General features: G+C 46.1%; 1 protein-coding gene across 1 annotated transcript in view; it reads right to left on the reverse strand.

The window, feature by feature from the left end:
* XPR1 (xenotropic and polytropic retrovirus receptor 1) overlaps window positions 1–26275 on the reverse strand; it is a 100627-nt gene that overhangs the window by 68384 nt on the left and 5968 nt on the right. Inside the window, exon 2 of the mRNA XM_035333204.1 lies at window positions 25961–26012. Within this exon, the coding sequence (XP_035189095.1) occupies window positions 25961–26012 (52 nt within the window). The remainder of the gene's footprint in view (window positions 1–25960; window positions 26013–26275) is intronic.

Raw genomic sequence — 26275 nt, forward strand, 5'->3', positions numbered from 1 at the left:
AGAGCCACCATTTATAGCCACAGAAGAACACGAAGTTCACTACGATAAGCTTCGCAACATGAAGCACAGCGGCATTTTATTTCTGACAAAATTTACTATAATTAAAGTAAATAAACAGGAGCCAAATATAGAGAGGATTTACTCTGTTCTACCAATTAAGTGAAGCAAAATTACTAGGTGGGAGACGTTAGGTGGACAAACTGGGCAGCTGAAGTTTCGAAACTGGCACCAGAGAAGATGACATTAAAGGGCGAGAGATGTTCAGAAGTTAGAGGCCTCGCCAGCCCAGAGGAACAGCTTGGCAATAAATACACAGCAGTGCTGCCTGCTCCCCATTCACTTCGCCTGGAATTCTTGACACAAATACACAAGGTCGCCACCTTCCAAGGGGTAACAATAATCAAACTCGTGAGAGTTTCTCAGCAGTCAGACCGTAGGAACTTCCTTACGCCAAGATGGGCTGCTCCACAACAGCAACTTTCCGGCCTCGCTGCCCAGCCAGCCTCTATGAGACTGGGGGAAAAAAGCTAGATATTTTCTTAGTATGCTGTACTGCCACACTGATCGCTTTACATTGCGTAGTTTTCTGCACAAAAACATGATTTAATGAGGAAAAAAAATCTGAGTTTGCATCACTGATCACCATCAAACCTTGCACCCTGTTGCTTTATATCGTGGTGGTATCCAACACAAGGTCAAGATCGCTACCTGGAAAATGCAGGTCTGGGTAAATGGGAATGTTTCCTCCCCATGACCCGAGGCAGACTCAGGACTAGCCTCAAGTGCAGGCCTGGCGTAGTGGGGTTCCTGCACAGAGGAGTTATGCCAGAATTAACAGCCGGGGCTTGAAAGGTCAGGGAAAGGGGGGAAGCCTACAAATTGCTTGACTGATTCCCTTAACCAAAGCCTCTGGAGCGCTTTTTGGTGTTGTTCTTTACTCAACTCCTAAGTGAATTGTTCTTAAATCCTAACTACTAGAACTATTTTATGCCTAATGTGGCGTTTAAAAGAAAGCCACAACTTTGTTTCCAAAACTCATTTCATCCTCCAAGCCCTACCAGCTCCCTGGGGAACGCTCTGCTGCCTCCAGCTCCTCCATTCAGCCTCCTAAGAGCACGAGCAGCCAGCGTAAGTGAGGTCAGGCTCCAGTGACCCGTCAGGAAAGCACATGAAAGCAGGAGACAAATCTGGGTGATGCTCACTCATCTGTGTCAGCTCTCCATTTGAAGAATTCCCCTTGTAAAAACACTGGCACTTTTTATTCCGTGAAAGCATTTGTAAGGCTGGGACAAGAGAATTAAGAATAAAGAAAACCCTGAAGAAGAAATGAACTGGGAATACAGAAGACTTCAGATCATGCTAACAGGCTTCCCAGAAAATGCCTTCATTCAGGAACCTCCTCGTAACCACTGCAAGGAAAGTGACTTTGCAGAATTAGTTCAAACTCCAATTTATGAAGTTGAGAACTGTAGAAAATGCCATGTGTTTCACCTGAGAAAACATGTCTGCAAAAACACATTACACAACCACGCTACATACAGAAAAGCAGGTTGTTTCAGAGAAAAATCCTAATGGTGCAGATTTCTCCAGACGAGATATCCTTTTGACAAAGCCAACCCTAACCAGGCGACCATCACTACCATGTAACACACCTTATATCACTATTCACCTCTCCTCAGAGAGGCGCAGGCTGCTGTAGATGATGATGCATCGATGCTTAGTGCTTCAGTAAGTCTGCAGTTCAGCAGCCCGTTTCCTTGCTAATCAGGCTGCTTCAGCAATTCCAGCTGCTAGGGCTCAATCAATGCAGCAATTAGTAAGTTAGGTGCACCGTGACACACTGCCTGGCAGATTTGGAGACAAGATAATCTGGGGGTACGTCCAAGAGCCCACCTGGGAGCGTTGTCTTCAGGAGGTGTGACAGCTCGAGCCTGGTTCCCACAGGTTGCCCCCAGTGCTACCTCCCTCACCCCCAAACTCTCTGAACCCACCAGAATTTCCCCAAACGTAACAATGCTTGGGGAGAGGAGAGAATGAAACATCCCAAGGCATGCCAAGAGCTTTGGAGAAATCCTTGCCTAGTCCTTTTTAGTTGAGTGGGGACTAGCTACCATCAAATCTCTCTCCACCCTCCCAATTCCTTTTACTCCCCCAATTAAAATCTGTTAAATCCCTACCTAGGGCAGGGATTTCATCCCCCAGCAGGCTCACTACAGCAAAGACACTTTTGCACTTCAACAGCCCTTGGTGTAATGGTTCCATGGTTTTCCAGAAGTTACCACAGATCCTGCTCACAAAAGCAGACTGCACGAGCATCAGAACTGCTCAGACACCATAGGCTAGGAAAAAAAAAACATTTTCAAATAATCCTTTTTGATGGAAAAACAGGTGTATTTCAGATTATCTTATCATCCAACCAATCCAATCCAACTGATCAATCTAGTAGAGATGTTTCCTTCTAGGAAATAAATAGAGAGTTATTAGATTTTACTGTCTTGTGCAATATTCAATACACGTTAAAAACCCATTGCTACTAGCACTGCAATAAGGAGGATACATTCCCATTATTTCAGCAGCTGTTAAGTCTCAAATGATCACAGTGATTAACTGGAGATCATGTCAGAAGCTTTTCTTAACTAGAAAACAGAGATACGGCTGATCGCCCACAGACATGAACCTGAAAAAAATCACCAGCTACAGAAATTGAATAAATATTGATTCAATTCCTTCTATTTTTCAGTAAAGAGCAATCTGTTCTCATCCTGCCGTTCGAAGTTAAGCTATTCCAGTATGATGTCTCAAAAAAATAAAAATCAAACAATATGTTAAAGTTAGAAAATGAATCCCATTTAATTATGATGTTGTGGCAGCACGAGCTTCAGAACAGAAAGAGGAGGGACCTAATGAGATGTTCGTCTAAAATAAGATGAAAGTTGTCTTAAGAACACATTCCAACTCCTCAAGACTTCTAATTTCTATGTAGGGATCAAATTTAGATTGCAACACTTGAAGTTTCTCATGCTTTAAACTACCCCAAATAACCACCAACAGGCTCTTGGGCACAAGCAGCCTGTGGATCTGCCTACCTGCACCAGACCTAGGACTAAATATTCCTCTTTGAGCGTATGGTTGGCAACCCTATACAGCCCAGGTAATTCTGGAACAAGTTTATCCTCCGGCTATAAATGTATCCTCTGGCTATATGGCATTTCACAGAGGTAATTCAGCCCCAGTAGGATCTGCCTGCTGATACTCAGCTTACTGGGTACAAGAGTAGCCATCAAAAACATAAAAGTGAAATCAGAAACTCCAGTGACGTTTTCAGAGCCTATCGTGACCCCATACTTACACAATTATTCAGTAACAAATAAGCTGTTAGCAAAAATACCAGCAAGGGTATCCTCCTGGATACCTCTTACCTCCCTCCAGCATCACGGTGCGATAAATCAAACTCGCCCCGCAGAACTGCCACGGGACACCCCGGGTTTCTCACATACCCTGCAAGCAGCAGCGAGCACGTCGATTTGATCCTCTTCGTCACCTCTCCTTGCAAAATGCTGCGGGGACTTGTAACACCAGGGCCTTCTGCAGGAACCAGACTAAGCTCAAAAGCTGAGCAAGAGACAGAGGACGGCCACAAGCCTCACGCCGCCAAGACAGCAGGCAATAACCCTACCCTGAGCAGTTCTGTCTCGTTTGGAGTTAATTAGCTTCACTTGCATTTATAGAGACAGTAGCACAGATGGTCCAAATCTAAAAACAAAAGGAATTCTTATTTTAAACTCATTTCTAAATCGAAATGCTGGAATTAAGACACAAAACGCGCGTAGAGTACTCTCCAATTTATTCCTGATTTTCTCTCCCCCCGCAACATTTAAAAAAATAACCTGGCAGTAAGAGCACGCTACGAACACTGCCGCCAGCCCATTCCGAGTGGCCCTCATTTCAGGTTTTTTTATTATTATTTTTAAACTCCTCTTCCAGTGAAAAAATGGTCTGTTTGCTAGTACAAAATGAACAGTTTTAGTGTTTTCTCACTAAATATTCTCACATGATCAAAACTTTCAGAAGGTTCTCCCTAACAGGGGGTTCCTACGCTCTGTGTTAACACAACTCACGTCTTGAAAGCGCGAACAAAGCCCTTTGGGTTGTGCTTGTGCAGAGCGGAAAAATCCCACTTTTAGCCTGAAAAAGCGTCTACGCACTCCTCAAGCAGCACTTTTACAGAAACAAGTTTTATTTATTTTTAAACTTCACACAGAAGCTGAGTGCCACCTGCTCAGCTTCCCCCCCTCAAGTGAGCAGGGGCAGGCAGCTAAAGGTGCTTGCAGGAGCCCCATGGCAGATTAGCAGCACCCGGGAGTCCTTCTGCCAAAACCTGCCCGCAGCCCTACAGAAGCCTCCGTCGTTTGATGCTGATTTGGAGATACCGTGAGGTGAAAGACCTGACATCCTTTCCTCAGTGGTAACATCTCTTACTAGTTTCAGGTATCTGACTTTGGCTGTGAAGGCGGTGATGAGACAAAGAGCTTCTCAGCGCTTGCTGCCTGCACTCACCAACTCCGAGCACACAAAGCACTGGGGACAGCGGTGCCAATTTTTATCAGATTGCCTAAAAGCCAATTACAGAAACCAGCACTATGAGGAAGGGGAACTCTGGATTAGCCATACCTCTGTACTTACGGCACCAGACAGCCTAAGTGCTCTGAACGCGCACCCCTGATCTGGCGAGCAGCACGGCCGTGTGCAGGATGGAAGCAGTTCAGTGCAGCTCGGAGCCGGTGTAAGCACACTTCTGCAGGCAGCACCTAGAGACAGCCGGTGGAACAATGCCTTGTGTGTTAACACCAGCCTGAGACTTCCCAACTCTCGCCACCGCTGACACTGGCTACATCCATGCGAGGAACCTAAGCAAAGCCATAAGGGCAGCAGGGGCACAAAGCAGCAGCTCCAGGAGCTCTCCCAGGAGCAATCGTTGCAGTGTGCACATGTGCTGGGAGTCGAGAAACAGCAGCAGAGGAAGAAACTGGGACTGAACAAGCCCAGGCACAGTTGCAGGGGTCCAAAAAGCAGAGCTGCTTGCAGTCCGTGTCACCACCGCGCGTAGCAGCTCCTCCACCTGCTTTTAGGTGGCCTACAAACACCATTTGTGACAGCACGAAAGTCAACTTCCACAGTCCAACCAGCTGGAAACGAGCCTGGTTTTGAGCTGTTTTATTGTACGTACAAAGATAAATGGAAGAAGAGCAGAAGTAACCAATAGCTGAGATAACGCTGCTTCCTGCCTCCAAGCCTCTCCCTCCCAAATCCCCAAACGCTCGCTCCGCATGCGAATCCTCGAGCCTGGATGGCAGAGATAAGAAACTTGGGTAAAAGGATGAAGTCCACAAAATTAACTTGTTTGAAGACGTTAAAGTAAAAAATAAATAAAAAATACGTGCAGAACCGAGGGAAGCATTTCTCTTTGAACACTACTAAGTGAAGGCTGCCAAAACAGATAACATAGCTTGCATTGGACAAAAGGTATTCAACACCCATTGAAGCTGCAGCTGTGTAAAGAAGTCTCAAAAAGTTTTCTGGAAGTTAGAGACGCTGAAAGCATCCAAAGAAACATCAGACAAACTCAGAGCCCTGTATCGCAGCATCAGGATTCTCACCACGGCAGGAGCAGTTGAACATCCTCAAGGATATCCAACGGCACGGCCCAGGCAGGTACATGACACGTAGCACTGGCAGTGGGTCAGAAAGAGACCTACTGAGTCTTGAAGTAACTCGGAGCTTTGCCATCACCTTAAGAATTTCACCACTAATGCACATTCTAAATTCCATCTGCCTAAAATCAGGAAGTCTTCCTCTAACACAGGATTTTAAACTTACCACAATTCACCCCTTCTTTTCTAAAATACAAGTATTAAAACAATGAGGTCTTGCTTTTTTTTGTTCCCCCCCCCCCCCCCCCCCTTAAGACCTGAATTATGAGCTCACACAGAGGAGGTCAACCTCCGTCTCAGCTGACTCAAATGAAAACACACCGAGATTACGAGTAAACTGTAGCCATTAATCTTTTTCCCCCCCAATTAGTTTCTACAATCAACTAAGAACAGCATCAAGAATACCCTGAAGACTTTAGCCAGAAACATCGATTTATGCGATGTAAATGATCACTTTTGAAGCCACTAGGAACATGAAGATAATCACATACTTCTCTAAATGCAGCTGCATGGGATTTTACCCATCGCTCTGGAGCTGAAGACGAGCATACCCTTCCCCCAGTGTTTTAGTCACTGCAGTCATCTTAAACTTCATCTTATTCTTCCTGAAGCTCAGGTACTGTCTTTTTAGGTAGACCATATTTCTTGCTTCAGGTAGGTATTCACATTACTACTGTAAAACAACAAGTTGCGTAGAATTTCTCTGTATGTAGCACTCCCTAGCATTTTGACTAGGTTTGAAACACAGCCTAAAGTTAAGCACTCATCGAGACTTGCTGTTCCCTCTGCACTGGAGTCACTCAAATCAGAGTCACATGAAACCTGTGGTTTATCTGAAACCTTGACTTTCCTTGTGTCAACACCACTAGACGCCTGTATGAATGGAAAACAATTCATCCTTCCCACATCAAACAGAATCCTTTGTCCCCGGGCAAGAGACGCACGCTGTCTCCTTTAAACCCCTATACCACGCGTACACAACCACATACATCTGTGCATCAGTTGAGAGAAGAAATACAGCGATGTCTGAACCTGACCCGGGACACCTGCTGGCAGCCCCTAGTTAATCAGCTGCCTTTCCTCATCCTTTGTAATTGCAGAGATGGTTTGTACCTGGCAGTGAGTTAGCATATACAAAGTCTGCAGACTCAGGAAGTCCATTTCTCCCCTCACCTCCATTTTCCAAAGCCAGTGAGCTGTAGGGTAAGTAGTTTAAATAAATAAGCTTTAAATAAGTGCTGCAGATCATCAACCAGACGCAGGGCCGAGCTGTGCGTAACGATGCACTCATTTTCTCCCTTCCCGTATCCCATCTTCCTCACTCCCGTTTAGGAACTTTTAATAGCACTCCTGGCATGCTCTGCTCCTCTCAAGTCATTCAGCAGCCGAAGAGCACGAGAACAAGCCTATCTCATTTGTCAAATAAAATATTTCCTTTTGTAAGGGCTCTATTTTTACTCCAGTCATCTACGTGCATCTAACAGACCGCTGTGCTGTTCAAAGAAGAGCAGAGTTTAACTATGAGCACAGGGTCGTGGCGTGTTAATGGATTTTACTGCGCGCTATATATATTGGTGTTCTCAAAGATTAATGGCAGAAAACTGCAGTAATTAATCATCTTAATGAGCCCGATTGTTTCTGTAAAGGAACTGCAAGAAAACCAGTTCTTGTCCACGAGTGGAAGCCAGGCATCGTGTCCCACATACCTCAGCTGTGGTTACCTCAGCCCACCACGACGTGGCTCGCCCCAGAGCCCTACAGCCCACACCAGCGCCGTGCTTCCTAAGAGCCGTCTGAGCTCGTGCAAGATGTCGCCAAGGGCTTCTCTGTTCCAGAGTGGAACAGTAGCGGTAACACTTTTACCAGGGGCCAGGAAAGCAATATATGCTTCTTAGATCTTATTTGCATCTAGAGCTCTAATTTTGTGCTAATGCCAATGTAAAAACAAGGGACCAGTTTTGTTATTTCTGTTATTCTCTGTAGGTACCATTCATGACTCCAAACAATTGCTTCTGAATCAAGTAACAGGTATTTAATTTTAGGTGCAATTGTAGGTTCATTTTCAGCTGACAGGCATTGCAGCAGGTTGACTTCTCCCTCCTCGCTCACACTCGGAGCAGACCTCTCAAGAAGCATTTTTCAAAAGCCACGCTTGATGCTACGACCTTAACGCTCCATTTGGGCAAACCCAAACCAAAAGGGTGCTGGTGCTTCGGACTATTCCAGCGCTCGAGGACAAAGCACAGCGCAAGCCATTCATCACCAGAGCCCAAGAGGAACACAAGGTTCACCCCACCACTGTTTGGAAATGATAACAGTCAGTCCAACCCCGGCGTGGTGGTCACCCATGGGATGCAACTTCCCCCATGAAGCTGGCTGCCCGCTCCTGACAGCACAGCTTCCGTGGGATTAAGAGCTTCTCTTCTACTTGGAGAAAATTAAACTTGTTATTCTTTGTTTCAGCTGATGATATTTTACCCCTCCTGAAGAGAAATTGACCTCAAGATGTAAAGATTTACATCTACTGTGTTTTAAAATACACTTTACAAATAACCACCTCCTTTATCCATCACTTCAATTTGCTTTATCTAATTGAATTAACACATCTCAGCTCAGCATTCTGACAAAACCTTGCAAGAAGCCTACGCAGAGTGCTGGTCTGGGAGCCCACCGCAGAGAAGCTACCTGTGAAACGGTTTTCAGAAGCTGCCTGCAGTTGGAATTGCAAAAGCAGCTTGGAGCCGCCCACATCAATCAGGGGAAAATATAGATCTGCTTGCTTCTGTTTCTGTCACAGAGAAAAGATTTTTGCCTTTGTAGCTGTAAAAAAAAAAAAAAAAAAGTTTCTTAAATCCTGTTTGTATTGATTTTAACAAGAGCGAGGAGCACTCAGAACATCAGCAAACCAAATCCTCCAACGTTAACCCCTGGGAGGAAATCCCGTGGCAGGACTCTCAGCCCTTTAAGCAAGGCGCTGCCAAACGCGGCCAGCCGCGTACAGCAGCCACGTCTTATCTGACCGCTCATCACCGTTTGTGTTTTTGGCTAGAATTCTGAACGGACACAACAGCTGTCCGGATACATTTAAGGATAAACGTTCTTTTAGAGCAGGTATCCACGTATTTGTCTTCGTACTATTTGCCCCAAAGCATTCAGACACGTCCTAGCAGTCACGTAATTAGATCAGTTAATGAATCACTTTAATATTACAAGTCCTTAAGGGTCTTGGATCCTCTGCTGGATTTCATGAATTTCCAACTAGGTATGCGGAAATAGAAAAAAATCTAGATGATTAAAGTTTCTTCCACATGATAAGTGTCCTTATTACAAGAAAGTCACTTCCAAGATATTCAAATGAAGTATCAACATCAGCAGGGAGAGCTCCACCACTTCCACACACAAACAGCAGGAACAGAGGGAAGACAGAACAATTTCTTCCATCCCTAAGAACGTTATCTGAGTGCACGCTTAATTCCACACCGCTGATAGAAGCTAACAGCAGAGTCAAATCAAACGAGCAACACCCCCCTCAAAAAGAAGTGCTTCAAGTACGTGAAGAGGAACCTTAAAGAGATTAAATGTAGGAAAAAAATAAATTCCTAAAACATTATTTTTAATGTGCTTTCTCAAACAGTATGTGCATCCACAGTATGTGCATCCCTAAGTTGTATTTTACAGAATGACATTTCCTAAAAATTATTTGCTTACTTTCATCTCTGCCAAGCCTTAAAAACACCATGCACCGATTCTCCCTGGAAAGCAGAAGCCGTACCCCCTTCCAAGGTGAGGGCAACAGACGTCCTGCTCAGGGCACCAGCCTCAGCAGATATCCAAAGCACCGCTCATCTGGCCGGAGGGAAAGAGGCACCAGGAAACCCAAAGGCCTCGGGCACGGGGAGCACCAGGAAGGCAAAGCTCCCGCTTGCTACCTCTACAAAGCAGCTGCCACATCCTGTGCTCTCTGCCAGTGCCAGCTGCTCGGGAAGCTTGAATGAAGTTCATCGCTCTTGGCAGATTTCGACACCAAAAGCCGCTGCAGGTCTGGATTGTGGAATGAGGTGCAATCTGGCTGTTATTTAAGAGGTCCTCTTCATGACTGAAACAGTTGTTCTGCTGCGAGGTGCTCACAGAACCACGTTAGTCCCGTCGCTACACTGAAAGGATAACTTGAGGAAAATAGTAATTTCAGGAGAAATAACACAAGGAGGGCAGCTTGCAATAGAGCAGCTCAGGGAAAACGAAACAACAGCACCTTAACTTACCAAGTGCCACACAAGGCCATGAAATAGAAATAAAACAGAAGAACAACCTCCAAGTTGCTCAGAACCAACCAACAAATCTCTGTGTGCCTCAGTCATAACAAAAACACAATGAAGTTTCAACAGCTGTGGTCTAACACTGCTCACGCCTTCTAAGAGAAGGCACACCACCAAACATGGAGCCTTTCGGTATCCCCCACTTCCAATGAGCCAAGAGCCAGAACTGCCAGTTCCAGCACACCTCAGAGCCTGTGTTTTTCAACACTGCAGAGCTTTCTCCAGAATTTCAATGAAATTTTGAAGGAAAAAAAATGCAAGGAACAGCCCAATCAAACTAGGTAACAACTTCAGAGGCAATGCAGGACAACACAAACCTCCCCAGACACAAACCTGGGCTCTCTCCTGCTACCCTGCAGCCGTTCCTGCCCACATCAGATCTTCTCCTATGGGATCCAGTAACATCCAGGTGACAAAATTTAACCGGCACCACAAAACCAACCCAAATTATCCTGAGGGCTGATTCTTGCAACTTCTGGAGCACAAAAAACGTCCTGGACAGAATTTACTCCAAGATACAAGTCAGGATGCCTTTCAGGTAACCTAACAAACCCATTTTAACGATTTGAAGGAAAGCAGCGTTGTGTATAGGCAGTGTACTACAGAGCAGTAAAGCTTTATAGTAAAACAAGAGCTTACTCTTCTCCCTTTTTATTTATTTTTAATGAACGTGCAGAGCAAAACAGTTCAATGCAATCAGGCATGGATTTTCCCCCTTGTCATGAGCCTTCTGCAGCTCACTCCTCACCCAGAGACTGACCCACAATCTTCTCCTCTGCTCCCGAGCAGTTGCACATAATCCAAGTTCTGTATATTCCATTTTATGGAATATACAACCGTCTTCAGTTACTGGGCACTAAATTAGCTCTCAAAAAAAAATGAAAAATGAAACTGTTGTGCATCAAAGCAAGCCACAGCCAGACTCAATAACCGCCTCTCCCAGAATTAGATACCAACTCCTGCTTCAGTCATGAATATTCCTTGCTACACAGTAAAGAGAAATTTGAAGAAAATAAAGGTAAAATGACAAGAGAAAGCTGTTAAACAAGATTTGCCTTTAAAAGTGATCTGATATCACAAATAGTACTTGTACATTGTGAACGTAACAGATTTGACAGGAGCAGTAACTGGAAACAGATTGCAGTTGACATGTTGACGTATTTCCACTCCTGATTTAACAGGCAAGTCTTCAACTTTCAACTGGTTTCCTAATTTGAAATAAAATAACAATGAAAGAAGAGAAGAGAACCTCGCCATATGCAAGGAAGAGACCACAGCCAGTAGCAGCCGGTTTCTTCAACTCGCTGTTTCTGGACCAGGATAGGGAGCATTTTAGGAGATTAAGCTCTTAAACCACTACAGCAAAGTTTGTGCTATTCATTTATTTTATTGTTAACAGTTCAGAGACTTTCAGGACTTGGATGAGCTTCAATTCACAGAGAACCTACAAAACTTAGCATTTGGAACATAGTTTTAAATTTAATTCAAGTTCCTTGTATACAAACCACAAATGGAAATGGTTAAGGGCAGAAGATACTGTGAAAAATATCTATTTGCTCTAAAAACTATTTTTTTTAAGTGAGGAAGGTTGATAACAAATGCTCACTATACATGCAGGTGGAACATCTCTCTCTTCAGGTGATCCATTCAGTGCAGAGTACATTCATTTGTTATGCTTGGTATTTTTAGAGAGGTACAATGGCCAGCTAGAACACCTGAAATTATCTTCATAAATTTGAAACTTGCCTGTTAGCATTGTGGATGTAATGTGCCAGGATATAACTGAACTTGTAAAGTTATGCCTACCGATGAACTTGTAGAAATGTCTTTGAACCACTTGTCTCTTTTCTCACCAAAAGGATCATAGAATATCCTGAGTTGGAAGGGACCCTTAAGGATCATCAAGTCCAACTCCTGACACCGCACAGGTCTACCCAAAAGTTCAGACCATGTGACTAAGTGCACAGTCCAATCTCTTCTTAAATTCAGACAGGCTCGGTGCAGTGACAACTTCCCTGGGGAGCCTGTTCCAGTGTGCAACCACCCTCTCTGTGAAGAACCCCCTTCTGATGTCAAGCCTAAATTTCCCCTGCCTCAGCTTAACCCCGTTCCCGCGGGTCCTGTCACTGGTGTTAATGGAGAAAAGGTCTCCTGTCTCTCGACACCCCCTTACGAGGAAGTTGTAGACTGTGATGAGGTCTCCTCTCAGCCTCCTCTTCTCCAGGCTGAACAGGCCCAGTGACCTCAGCCGTTCTTCGTACGTCTTCCCCTCCAGGCCTATCACCATCTTCGTAGCCCTCCTCTGGACACTCTCCAACAGTTTCATGTCCTTTTTATACTGTGGTGCCCAGAACTGCACACAGATGTAGATGCAGAGATGCTCGAGGCTTCTGGAGAGCACCAAACACAGCCACATAAGCAGCATGGTTCAACAACAAGAGCTTAGATACAGGAGAGAGCAGAACAATGAGTTTTAATTCTGGCTACATCGGTCAGCAACTTCCTGCATTTCCGATGAATAAAAAGGAGTATCACAGAGAAAGCAGAAATGTAGCCTTTCAACACGGCTACCTAAATATGGCCATTTAGGTGACAATATCTGGTTAAGTTACAAAAACTGGAAGGTATGGGGAAAAAAGACAATACGAGTGCATACCTGTAACACAAATGGCAACTAATCTGTTAACATACTGCTGGTTTCATGCTCCTCCATTTGAGGAAAATACACTCCTTAATAAAACAGACGTAACAGTTCCTGGGCAGGTTTTGCATTCAGACTACTAATGCAGGTGTGCCAAACAAAATCCTTCTTTTCTCCCTAAGAAAAGTGTTCTGAGAACCACAGAGGCTGTCCTATATTCCCTCCAGCTACCTGAAGATGAACTTTTGACCGCATACATAACTCCACACAAGATAGCTTTCCATTAAAAATAACCCAGTTGTTTGGGCTTTGAAATGCGGAAATAAATATTCCAAGAGAACAAACTACATCTCTGTTAAAAACAAAAAAAAAAAACACAAAAACAAATTATTCACATTATGTTGACAACAAAGGGGCTGTCTATTCAGGTACGCCTGCTTCAGAGCTGCCACTTATCCCCACTTGCCAGTTCAGTTTGTGGCAGCAGCATAATCCTCCCTCTTTGATCAGAACTGCTCGTCTTGAACAGGCAGACGTGGGGAACAGCCAAACTGTGCCATCAGCCTTCTTCCCAGAGCCTCCCCAGCCTGCAAGCGAGCACCAGACAGCAGGTAACAGAGCTGGCTTCCTCAATTAAAGATCCAAATATCTGTAAGTAAATGCAGGTGGCTGGTTATTAGCAACCAAACGGAGAGCATTTTCTCTGACACAGCGGAAGGGACGGTGCCTGCCTAATGCCAAGCCCGCAGGCAGACCCCGTGCAGCAGTGCCAGGCACCCCGGCAGCGTCCTCTTTTCCAGCTCTTCTCAGAAACACCCAAGGTCTTTGCAGCTGAACTGTGACCCTTCCTCTCCACCAACAAACAGTCCCGCTCAGTGCAGCGGAGGATAAAACCCAGCCGACTCGCCAGCAGACAGCGTTCTCCCCGCTTTCTTTAGGCTTCGCTAGCCAGCTGAGCCTTCGCTCTCAGTGCTGAAACCCTCTTGCTGCCCCCCCAACGAGGAAAACTGCAGCTGTGACAAGCCAGCTTTCAAACGAAGATCAGTGCAAGGCTCTCCAAAACAGCTTCGCGTTGTGCAAGTCAGAAGCTGCGAGTGCTCAGCAGCTGCACTCGCTTCCGACAGAGCGGAACTGAATTCTAACTACAACTCAGAAGCAGGACGTGGTACTAAAAACTCTGTGTCTCGAAAGATTAAGAACAGAACAGCACAACCAAATCCATAAATAAGACTCCAGCACCTTCTTTACAGAAGAGGTGCCACCCTGAACGTGCTATTTATAAAGCAACAGGATCCAACAACGCTCAAGCACACTACTACTTCAGGCACTACCTCATTTTTGCTAATTTCTGCAAATGAACTTACAATTAAGAGAGAACAACAAAATACCGGTTTTCAAGCGGGCCAAAACATTCGCTTCGCCTTGCCAAATGGCTGGAAAAAGTAAACATAAGAATGGGAACATAACTCATGGTGGCAGTTTTCTCCGTTCCTTTGTATTTTGAGCAAACATTAGAGCCAAATATTTTCATCTGAGGAAAACGTAATCCAAAGAGACGAAAGTACTGCAGTTACAGTTGTGGGCTATTCCTAAAGCATGACAAAAAGCTGTTTGGACATGGGGTAATAGTCTGAGAGGGCTGATTTTTATGACCTCTACTTAAAAACCTCATAGCAGCAGAACCACACAAAGACTGCAAGGTCTGATGGGTACCTGGAGAGCTCAAGGCAGTTGCGGTATCTGGCACAAGCTCAGCTTCTTCCCTTCTTTTTTTCTTCCTTTTTTTAAAAAAAATAAAAAACCAAATAGAGTATTTCAAACAGGATCCCCTGTAATAGGTATAAAGGGACTGGAAGCAGTTGGAGGGTTTGGGCATCTTTATTCAGTATTCAAACACAATCACTCAAAGCCCACACCACCAGCCAGAATCTTGAGTTTCTTGTGCCACTTCCCCTGGCTGCAGCAGAGAATCCCTCATTTATCTGCTGCTGCACGTGGTGTTTGTCCAACAAAGGCAACAGAGAAATTGACGTACTGGCTAGGAGCCATAACAGAAACTCTCCAAAGGATCAGCATAGGTGGAAGTCACGATGAGGAAAAGCATAAACCAGGAAGAGAGTATTGCCACTAGCCTTTTTTATCCACTCTGGGTCACAGAGATTGATCCACTTAGGTACAGAAGAGCACACTATCATAATATCCATTTCATGTTTAATAGGTAAAGCTTCCAAACATCTCAAAATAATTATCATACTTGAGGCCAGCCACATGCCACAGTGGAACACTAACAAAAGAGGAAGAAAACGGAACAAAAACAAGAGCTGTGGCCAAGGATAAGAAGGGAAAGGAGCACAAACATCTCTTCCCAAACCCACCCTGGTATAACCCATGTATCTCAACCACCACGAAATCACTCCTGGAATTGATGTAGGATGGCAAACTCCGCTGGCATATCCTGCTTACCATGAAAACAGGATTCAGCAGAGTTACCTTGCACACGGGAGACTGCAGAACTGCCATAATTATGGTCTGCTGCCTTTGGTTTCAAAATAGCCAATTAACAAATACTGTCACATGATTTAGGTACAGAGGCCCCAGCCTTTAAGCGTACACTGTAAGGCATTTGTGCGACTACTGAAATGCCAAGCAAAGGCTTTGCCAAGGCGGCTGCACTGCGTTAACTGGGGTAGGGGAGCTTCTCAGCTGGCGACAAGTTCCTGCATCAGCAGTTCCTGCCTGACAGCTGGGCTGCGCCCACCCCGGGATCCGTGTCCCCAGGGAAATGAATTCCACGTCTGATGAGTAATTCGTTACTCGGATTTGTGCTTAGGCAAGACCAGGCCCAGATCAGGCACCTTCCAACGCTGAACTCCTGCTCAGCCGGAAGGCGAGCGGGCGTGCATCTGCCCCATTAGCACAGCGCGCATCAGCCCAGCTCCACCAGGAACAAAAGGCAGAACTGAATCCGTAGCAGCTGGCTGCAAGCAGGAGAACCGAATGGGAAATCGGTACAGATCAATTCTAACTGAGCTGCGTGCGGATTTCCATAACTGGAGGTGCTTGGTACCCCTGGAGACTTTGAGACTCCAGGTTAAAGCCTTACTGAACACTGACGGCAGCAAGCTAACCTTCCACGGGGGTGCAGGTAGCACCAGGGCCAAAGACACCAGCAGAAGAAGAACGGGGTCCATGCCCACAAGCCAGAGCCCAGAAGCAGCCTGGCCTGCTCCACTCAGCAGCATGGCTCAGGCACAGCCCAGCCACAGGCAAGCAGAGGGACCTGGGCACCTAATCACCCCTCCTGCTCCTCCATGCAGGGAGGCTTCACCGCCAAGAAGACATCTGCTGAAGAGAACGATATTAAAGCTGTGGCAGGCTCCCCATTGCTCAGACTTGCACCTGATATGGGGTATTTTTGCAGGGTCTGATGTGCTCACCAGAAACGGCAGCCAAGGTTGTTACAGCAGACACATCTGACCAGGTGCAGCAAATGCTGCAAGCTTGGTATCCTGCCTCTCCTTTCTTCCTCTAGCTGCAAGACATGGAGGTTTCATTCAGGACCCGTATTTTACCAGCTTACCCTCTGGAACACAAAATTTTAATGAACAAGTCTTACCAACATCCTTCTAGAACTACAATATAAACAAATACCGTGTTAAGAACATCCCCTACAGCATCTGAAACCCAGAAATGAAGCCTCTGTACAGACAGCTATCATTTGTGAGTACTGATGCTAAGCCAGTTCAATCACAGAAGAGCCAAACGCGCTCTTTATCCTCCCTGGGAAGGCTTCCTTTCTCCTCTCTGGGCAGCCTTCTTGTCTCTAGGCAACTCAGTGAATTATAACCTCTTAAAGGCTTTAAAAGGACATGAAACTTCCAAGAAACGTTTCCTTGCACCTGTGTTCACCAAGGTCAGAGCAGAACCAAGCCTTGACCCAGCTTCTAATGAAGGGATGCATTATCCTGTTACTGGGCAGGGGGAAAACTGAACCTTTGTCTTGGATCGTCACGGAGTTCAAGGAACATTTGGCGCATACCAAGGAGCAAAAGGCTCTGAAGTAAGGCAAAACAACGTATCAGGCTCTTAGATTGTTTATTTCCTTGCCACACCTGATCATTCCTACTTCTGATTATGGAAGACAAAGTCATACCAAAACACTATGGTGCTAAACAAACTCCTTCAGCCTATTTATAGAATTTGCCTTATAGGTACATCAGCCAATCGTGCTCGTTACTGCCCCATTTTGCTGCATTGCCTGTGACTCACTCCTACAGCTGTGCTCACGGGGAGCTGCCTTTGAAAAGCATACCTGGCTTCACAGATCAGCAACCACAGCCACTGCTGCTGCTGCCCCAGCACTACAAGACGCTCAAGCCAACTCACTGAAACATCGACCGGCTAGAATAGGAAACGAAGCAAAGAATGAAGGTTTGGAGCAGTGAAGCCCATTCTTCCTCGTAGCTGGCACATAACAGCACAGACAGCGAGAGCTGCTGCTTGGTACCGAAGCGCTGGGTTTTGGCGGAGGCAAGGAGCTCGGTGTGGGACAGGTACGGGCAGCAGCAGCACCAGTGTGCAGCTCTGGGACAAGGCTGGTCCTGACTCTCACCCATCTCTTCAGCTTCTCTGCGCTTCATCCCCCACACACACTGGGAGCGTTTATAAAAGCACGCTAATCAACGGCAGGAAAAATAAAGCCAAAATTATAAACACAGTCTGGAAGCCAAATTTACCTCCTGTTGCTATTTAGAAGGGGCATTTCAGCACACAAAGAATCCTCCCCCCACGCCCCTCCCCACAATACGTGCCTGAAGCTATACAGCACATGCAAAATAAATTGCATTTATATTGGTATGTTATGGCATGCAATTTCCCTCTTCCCAATCACGCTGACTGCCTCCCTTGTTAAGTCAAATAGCCTGTCAGCTTCTCATCAGGAAGTAGAAATTGGTTTTTCCATCTCCTAGGAGATAAACAAGGCTTCCTCCTCTGCGGCGGGGAAGCTGATGCCGAGCCTGCAGCCTGAGGGCAGTTCCGCAGGCCGGGCTGTGCTCACCCAGGCATGCCCAGGGCGCTCCATGCCCGCCGTGCTGCTCTTCGCCTCCCTGTGTGCAGCAATAACCACGCTCACAAGGAGGCTTGTGTATTTTCATGGAGTTTTCTCCGTGGTTTGTAGCTCAGTATACACAACCTGGGCTCGCAGTGCTGCTGCCTTACTGCTAGGGACCTCTAGATGTTCTCGTGAAACCCCGGGGAGGGGGGAAGAGCCTGCACACTTCTCTGCAGCTTTCCTAAAGCTCCATCCCTTCGCAGCTCACCTGCAAACACAACCATTGGATTTGATTTTTATGTTTCAGTTGTGCTAATTCAGGGGAAAAGGGTTACCGCGTTCAACAAAAATAGCATAAGACACTTGGAAATACATTTATTAGCTAAGTGGCTGTATAATAATGGAATAATGGGAATAAAAATGTATCTTTTTATCTCCATTTTTTTTTTAAACTGTGGCTTTGTGTAGCCGAGATGCTGTGATTTTGCAGTTCTAGACTATAACTAAAGATTGGGCGTATTTGTGTTTTTAAATGAGCCTATTATCCGCTTTTACTCTAAAGGGGTCAAGCTGCAGGGCTCCAGACGCACTGTGAACAAAACAGGCGAAGCGAGCCCGTGCCACGTCAATGACCACCTCTTCAGTGACTAGCCGCCTTCTTACTTTAGCAGTCGGAAACATGACCAGGAGGGGGTTGACTTGTCACCACATCCTTACTAATTTTAAAATGACTTAGAGAGACAGACCTTCTCACCTTCTGGGAACGTGATCGGGATAGCCACCGCACGGCACGGCCTTACAGCAGAGGACAGTAACAAAACGGAGGGGCTGCTCAAGTAGGAGGGTCCCTGGGGACAGCCCTTGCTCCTCCTGCACTGCAGCACGCAGAGCTGTCAGGACTCCACGGGGTATTGACAGCCTGGCCATTTTTCTGAAGCATCTTACAAGCAATTCTGGTGCAGAAGAATGAGATTTCCTTCCAGGGACAGCCTGCTCGTTCCCGGCCCGCAGCATGCATTTTTAAAGAGAGAGAAACCCATCGAGTTTAATTCATATTGCATTATTCACCAAGTAGCTACAGTCTCATCCCAAATCCTAATTGTCTAATAATTCAAGCCACCTATTTCAAACACAGCTCCGAAGCAATGACTGGAGAGCCAGAGGCTGCCTCCTACACGCGCCGTAAATCTTGCTGTTACGATGTCTATCGCAGCCTTTTCTGAAAGGCAGCAATAAATACCGACCTCCTGTACGTACATGTGTGTTGTTGCTTCACGGCTACAGCCAAAAGGCTCTTTGATGTTTTGCTGCTGTCTCAGGAGCACTTCACCGAAGGCACGCTTCTCTGTCAGCCTTCCAGCTTTGCAAACTCTTTTTCTGCTTTCCAACCCTCAAGTTGTGACCGCTAACACAAAACCTGGCACCTTCCAGCTCAATTACAAACCCCGTTAATTTCTCTAACCACTAAAAAGGCACCGTACTGGCCTTTTTAAACTACCAGAGGCAAAAGCAGGAAGGGGAAAAAAAGAAAAGCATTTCTGATGTTGCCGTTACTCCACACCATTCAGGAATAATCTCCAGCCCTCCTGCAGCTGCACTGATAAGCAGTTTGCAGGCTTGCAGAAGAAACCTGCCTGTAGGTGCAGCCCTTTCATACGGGCCTGCCAGATCCAGCTTTCCCTGCTGCCTTCTGAGCCATGTACAGCTCTTGGATTATCCCAGGTTTAACAGCTCTCGGTGCCACAGGATGCTTAAAGAAAAGACAAAGCATACAGAACAAAATTAGCAAGCAATTAACTGCCCTTCTCCAGCCCCGGGAGCAGCCTTGAACCTGTGCTACGTGGTGCGCTTGGGACTCGAGTCCCTCACCCAGCGTGAATGCCTGAGAGAGCTTTGAACCACAGAGAAGCCCCCCAGAAACATTCCTGAGTGAGGAAAAGAAAAAGAGAAAATAAAATAAAGGCATACTCAGCAGCGCCACGAGCTCGCCAGCTCGTGCAGGCAGATGAAGCAGAGCAGGAGCTGGCCGTGGAGCAATCCCTCGGGAGGTGAGAGGAGGCTCCCGGCCGGGGAGATTTGGCAAGAGATTTTGGAAGCATGAGATTTGGCAGCCCACAGGAACCAGCAACCAGGAGCAAGGCAGGAACCCGAGCATGCCAGTCCCGAGGGGCAATCGCTTGGTCCTCAGTAAAATTCTGAGCAAGTCCTGGTATCAACAGAGCAGTTGGGTCTGCACGGCTCCAACGACAGAAAAAAGCACGTGTTGGCATCAAGCACAGTGCGGGCAATGTCGGAGCCCACTTGCTGCGGGTATCGTACCGCTTCTGACAGAGAGATTACTTATACATGAGAACAACTCCGCTGTAATAACTTCCACTGAGGAATCTGTACTCCAGATATTTTGGTGGCCATCCGGCTGTTCTGTCACTACTCTCCAACCATACGTGCTGTTTACTTTTCAAATTTTATTGCCCTAGGTAAGAGACACCAGACACCACCTCCTCCTCTAAGCGCTGGTACGCAGCCAGCTTCTCCCGTCTGATGTCTGCGGGCTCTGGAAGCTGACATTTGCAACAAGCCCAACGACCCATTTTTCTACAAAGCCCAGTACCTGGCAGAAGGTCCCCGACTGGGAAGAGGACCACAATGGGATATTTTTTTTGAATTTAGAAAGCAGTTATCAGCACGGGGGCATCCAGACCGATCAGCACTGCACAGGATCCAGGACCAGCTCCAAGGACACCGACCTTCAGGCACACGCATCCTCCAAAAGGATCCCGAGCCCCAGTCCTGTATGGGTGTGAAACAGCCCGTAACGACGTGGTGAAACAAAAATAAAGCATTAATCTGTGGCTGCTTTGTGGTGGTTGACGTGAAGCAGTTCTGCTGAAGACTCACTTTAACTCTCCCACGACAACAAACCCTCAATCCGCTCCAAGTAAGTTTATGCGATTGGAAAGAAATGTTTATTGTGACAAGAAGAAGACAACTGTATGTATACAGACAAACCCTAAGTCTTTGTTCAATCCTCCAAGGCAAGGCTGCACGTAATGAACAAGACCTGTCACAGCCTCTTCACTTCCCTTGGAAAAAACAGAGTGTGAGTTTCACCCGTCCTACCTTACTCACTGGGAGTATTTATCACCCCAAAGAACACAGTTGTGTTTATTTAGCAACAGAAATAAATCCAAACAACCCAAAGATCGTTAGCTGTCAGCTAACACGGCTAGTGTATTACAGATTGGAACAGGAACAAGGCTGTCACCGCACAGGACACACTGCCAGTGCTGGCACATGGAGAACATCCTGGACTTGCACCTCTTGCTCTTCTCATCCAGAGCGAGCAAAGAGGTGAACTTGCAGAGCACGAGCACCAGCAGAGGATCTCCTTTGCCACTAAAGCTTTTCCCCTAGGTATCAAATTGTATTTAAAGTCACCTATTAATTTTGGTTTGGAGTTCAAGCATTCCTACTCCTCACTTCTCTGTTACAGCATTGCAGCTTCACATACAAGCAGTGATCCTTGTTCAAGCCATACCACTGCAATTTGGGATTGAGGTTAAGTGGAGTACGTAATCTCCGTAATAAGAGGATACAACGGAACGATTCTGCGCCATCTGATACTACAACGGGATCTGTTTACACAAGTATTAAAGGCAGGTTAAATTTCAATATCTGAAGGACAAATATTCTAGGAAGGAATATTTAGAATGGGCCCTGTCCATTCAAGCAGATAATCAGAATGAATAATTTACAGCCACACTTTCATCTCTGCTGCAGCTGGGAAGAGCTGAATCCTAAGGAGCTTGGGGAGATGCCGACACATCTGCCCAGCAAGTGGAATAATCAGGAGGACGCTGGTGGTCCAGTAACCTGTTTTACATGGGGAAGACTCGGGCAGGCAGCTGTAGGAGGAACAAAGAATGCAGAAATCAACAGGCTCATGGCAAGGTCAGTATTTTGTGCTTTTGCAACAGGGCACGTTCTGGCTCAGGAAACAAGCACCACACTATATTTTCACCACTAAGTTGTCCCAGCTTCTTCCCAAGAGCAGGCGAGGATGGGTACCTGCTGACACCGACCCAGCACACTCGCACACAGACCCTGCTGCCTGTCCATGAGGCTCAGAAGCTGAGAAGGACGTCCTGGCAGCACCGATCTGCTCAGAGGGGTTCATTAACAGGAACTAGCACGTAACAAATAGCTAACAAAGCATTCTTCAGAAATTCAAGCAAGGCCTGTCGTACAACTGGGAATCCAGCATCATTTGACACATTTTCCAGTGATGTGGATGAGATCAAATTAGCAGACTACATCCTAATTCTGTACAGATGTGGAAGGATGGTGCAGTTTCAGTGGAAAGCCTTATAAAAAGAAGGGGGGAATCTAGAAACGTAGCACTGGCATAGAGAAAACTGTCATTACAAGGTACACAAACAGGGGAAAAAAAAAAAAAGTCAGATCTTTGAACAGATTAAAGAAATCTACGTGTGCAACTAGCAACTGCCAGAAAAAGACATGCAGACAGTCTGGTAGGACTCTGATGAAAGACAGGGAGCCAAAGCACCTTGCAGACTGCCTGCTCCTGCAGAAGGCAGGGTACAGCTATAAACAGTCTTCTCCTGTCATGCAGCTTTGATAGCTTTTTACTTATTCACATCTGTTTTTTCATTGCTACTTAATGCTACAGTCTGTGTTCACAACCTGAAGATGGGAAAGAACAGACGTAGCTATGAGTCAATTTAGCACAATGAGAGGGGTCACCATGGAAGTAGGTAACCAGCAGAGTAAGAACGCCACAATTTCGATCCAAGATCCTCTTCACAGCAACACTTCTCCCACTAGAATAGCAACAGTCCCATCAGCTGCACAGCCTGTGAGTCATTTTGAAGTTTGCTTTGTTTACCCACGTCCCAGCCACAGGCAGGAGATTCCCAAATACGACCCCAGTGACTGCTGTTAACGGGGGGTGGCTCACCCATTGCTTGCCTCGCCTATTACTTACACCATGCCTTCAGTGGGCAGCGTATTTTTAAACAGCTTCCAAGTGCTCCCAGCATACTGCTAAGCACAGGAAGCGTTCCTGTATGCAAAGAAATTTTACCAACCTATACAGTAAGCAGCCCGCAGCAGAAATCGAAGGAATTCATTCACAAATCCAGAATTACACGCGTAGCGGGGCAGCGTAAAACCTAGGAACAGCCTCGGATTTGGCACACAAAGCTCCCTTCACGGCCCGATGTACTGGCTGAAGATTAGCTCTACGATACATCTAAGGTAAATCAAAACCAACTGTGCACGTCTACAGCATCTGGGATCAACGAGATCAAAAGAATTTTAGTTAAACCAGGCTAAAATGAGATTTACGCTAGGCTCACACAGGGTAGGTGGTTTTCAGTAGCACCCTCCTGTAATTTCTGTGCTAAGCTCAAAGGAACAGAAAAGCACCCGCCGCAAAATCCACGTTAAACTGGAAACACGCAGGCCAACGGGCGGCCCCCGGCGATACCTGCTCCACCCCTCTGAAGTACCAGGAACCTGCTCCATCTGCTCTGGCAGGGACGAGGGAAGCGTTTCGGGCACAGCCTGCGTGCAGTCACACGGTAACCCCAGCATAAGGCTTTGCTGAACCATGCAATCCTTCCCTACAGCTGCAGCTGATGGCAAGACATCTGTCATCCTGTTACCTCGGCGCTCCCATCGTCAATGGGTGGATAAAGGATCCTCAGACACTGCTGCCCTTGCAGATCCAACAGCTCAACCAAACCAGTTCAAACAGCCTGGTCCCGACCTAAGACACACTCGATTTTTAGAGAGGGAGCCAGAAAATAAGAAGCAAACCAGATTCTAAGCAGAGAGAAAGGAAGGGAGGGAATTAGCACACTGCAAACAAACTTACCAAGCCACGCGCTCCCATGCCACTTAACTAACAAAAGGTGCAGGAATTAGGAGAGCTGCTCTCTACTTCAAGCAGCTCAGCCAAGACAGAGACAAATCTGAGCAGTTCAAAACAGTTTGGATCACTTTGTTCTCTACAGTACAGAGGAAGAGATCTGATCTCGAAATAACGAGCAGAAGATGCTTCATAACTAGCACGATGTTAAGTCATTATTCTCCTTTTTGTTGATGTTTTGAGAGCATCAAAGAGGCAGGAGCAGAAGTTTAAATTTTAACATTTAAAAAGCAACATAAATGTATTAAACCTTTTTATTCTTCCCTTCCCAAGCATGTTTAGACACAAACATTACAGAACATAGAGAACATCACTATATCACAATGAGCAAGGGGAAAAAAAAAAACACAAAACGCTGAATCACACATTTTGGAGTTCTGTAGTGTGAAGCTAGCCATCTCTGCCTTACTCAGAAGAACCTTTAGGAACTAAAATGCAAAGGATCTGTACATCCCATCCGCTTTAAGATGCGCAAAGTCCCACCCTGTTGGTAAAACCGTTACACCTAGGGAAGGACCACACAAGGGAAGGAGTTTCTGGCTTCACTTGGAGCACACCCTGCAGCCATGAGTTACCCCACAGCAACCCCTGTGCCCGCAGGGCAGGCCCTGCAGGAGATGCTCAACCTCTCCCACCAGACCCGAGGAGGTGGCTCACCTGTCCCTTGCCCCAGCTGATCGCAGGAGCTCAGCTCCACCTGGAGCTCAGAGGCAAAGCCGCCCTGAAATTCCAGCAGAACCCAGCACATCATCCTCAAACATCACACCACAAAGTTTTATTTGCTCCCACTGTTGATAATGCACTGACATAAAAAAGAAGCCTTGTAAACGCTCCAGTCTTCCATAAAACTGATGCTGTGTTACTTTTGCCCCTCAACAAAACCAGTAAACTGTCTTTAGGAGTTAATAAAGATGGTCAGTTTGGCCCACACAAAGCACAAAACATTTTGTGCTGTCCGGGGGAGAGATCCTCCAGGTTTGTGGGTTTTTAGGCAACTTTGTCACTCAAAAAAATACAAGCAGGACTTCCCCCTTCATTTAGGGTATTGTTTGCAAGCTGCATTTGTGTTTTCCAACGTCCACACACGTTACCCATGTATTTCAGATGCTGCTAGCACCATAACCACCTGCCGGTGGAAACTCAGTTCCAGGACCCGCAAGTTAGAGCAAAGGGTGAGACTGATTTAGTAAAGTAAGTGTGCTGAGACAAATAAGCAGCCAAGTGTCAGGTTAAATCTAAGAGTTACACCTGTCTGAGCATCACTTCAAGAATTTTTTGGCTCACGCTGCACCTCTGAAAAGCATCACTAAATACTGCCCCGTCACAGCCCCGTCCTATTAACTATCACCATTCCAAAACTCTCGTAAAACAGCAAGTAGAGTTAAACCCCAAAAATTATTATTCCACATGATTTTAACTGTAATTTCCCAATTCTAATCAACACAAATAAGTAGTTAATGATCTAACGTTAACGGTGGCAGCCAACCAACGACACGAGAAGCAGCAGTTGTCCTGCTCTACCCATACAAAGAAAGAAGCCCAGAGCTGCATTCAAAGAGATCGGTGACACGAACGTTGCTCTGCAATCAAACTTCTGAAATCACCGAGGCTAAAAACAGTTTGAAATCCACAGGAAGGGCAAATAAGTAGGGACCAAAGCAACAAACTATTCAGTACTTCAAAGACAACAAAAGGAAGAATAGAATAAGGCTATAAAGGACTCTGTGGAGAAATACTGCACTTATGACAAACTATTCACAATGCAGAGCTTAAAACCTTACGCTGTATTAAAATCTAGAGGATTCGGCGGCAATAAACGTAAGCAAACACACAATATACTCATGCCAACATACGAGAGGTAGCACAGCATTCAGGGAGCGCCCGGGATGAAAGGACGAGACTCGCACAGCTCCAGCCACGGGTGACAAACCAGGAGCCGGTGTCTCTCCAGCACAATTATCTCCCGAAGCCGCTAGCTGCCCCAGGAAAACAACGGTCTATTCTCAAGCGAGAAGGAAAGTACTTCCACCAGTGAATGTCCTTATAAGCAAGAGGAATCCAGCTGTTGGGAGTCCCAGGCTATACAGAGACATTTATTGTTCTGGTGACAGAGGACAAAGAGTCCTAACAATCAAAAATAGCTCGCAGGCTGCGAAGGGCCAAGCCCTTGCCCATCAGTGCATTAAGTTTACCAATTTTGGAGGACTGAGGACAGAAAAGTAACACTACTGTGTGTCCAGCATCCAACGCCAAGAAAAACACGATGCTCAGCTGCAGTTCGCTTACCTTCTATAGAAGGAGCCTGGTCCACAGCTGCATATAGCATCTCTTTCAAAGCCTGGAGGGGAGAGAGAGAACAAGGAATGCTGTCAGCATCAACAACAACAAAAAATTACAGTGTTTTGATATGCCTGTTTGAAAACAAAAGCAATTAAAGTCCTTTTATCCCTCCAGACTGACACCCAAAGCTACGGAACGTGATGTCAGTGCTATTACACGCATCTCTGTTAACAAAAGAAACACGCGTTCACGTCTATTGACTGCTTCATCAAAGGCCTGTTACCTTGCTCATCTACAAAATTTATTCCAGCCGTATTTACG

The sequence above is a fragment of the Oxyura jamaicensis genome, chromosome 8 (genome assembly GCF_011077185.1).
Source record: "Oxyura jamaicensis isolate SHBP4307 breed ruddy duck chromosome 8, BPBGC_Ojam_1.0, whole genome shotgun sequence".
NCBI lineage: Eukaryota > Metazoa > Chordata > Aves > Anseriformes > Anatidae > Oxyura > Oxyura jamaicensis.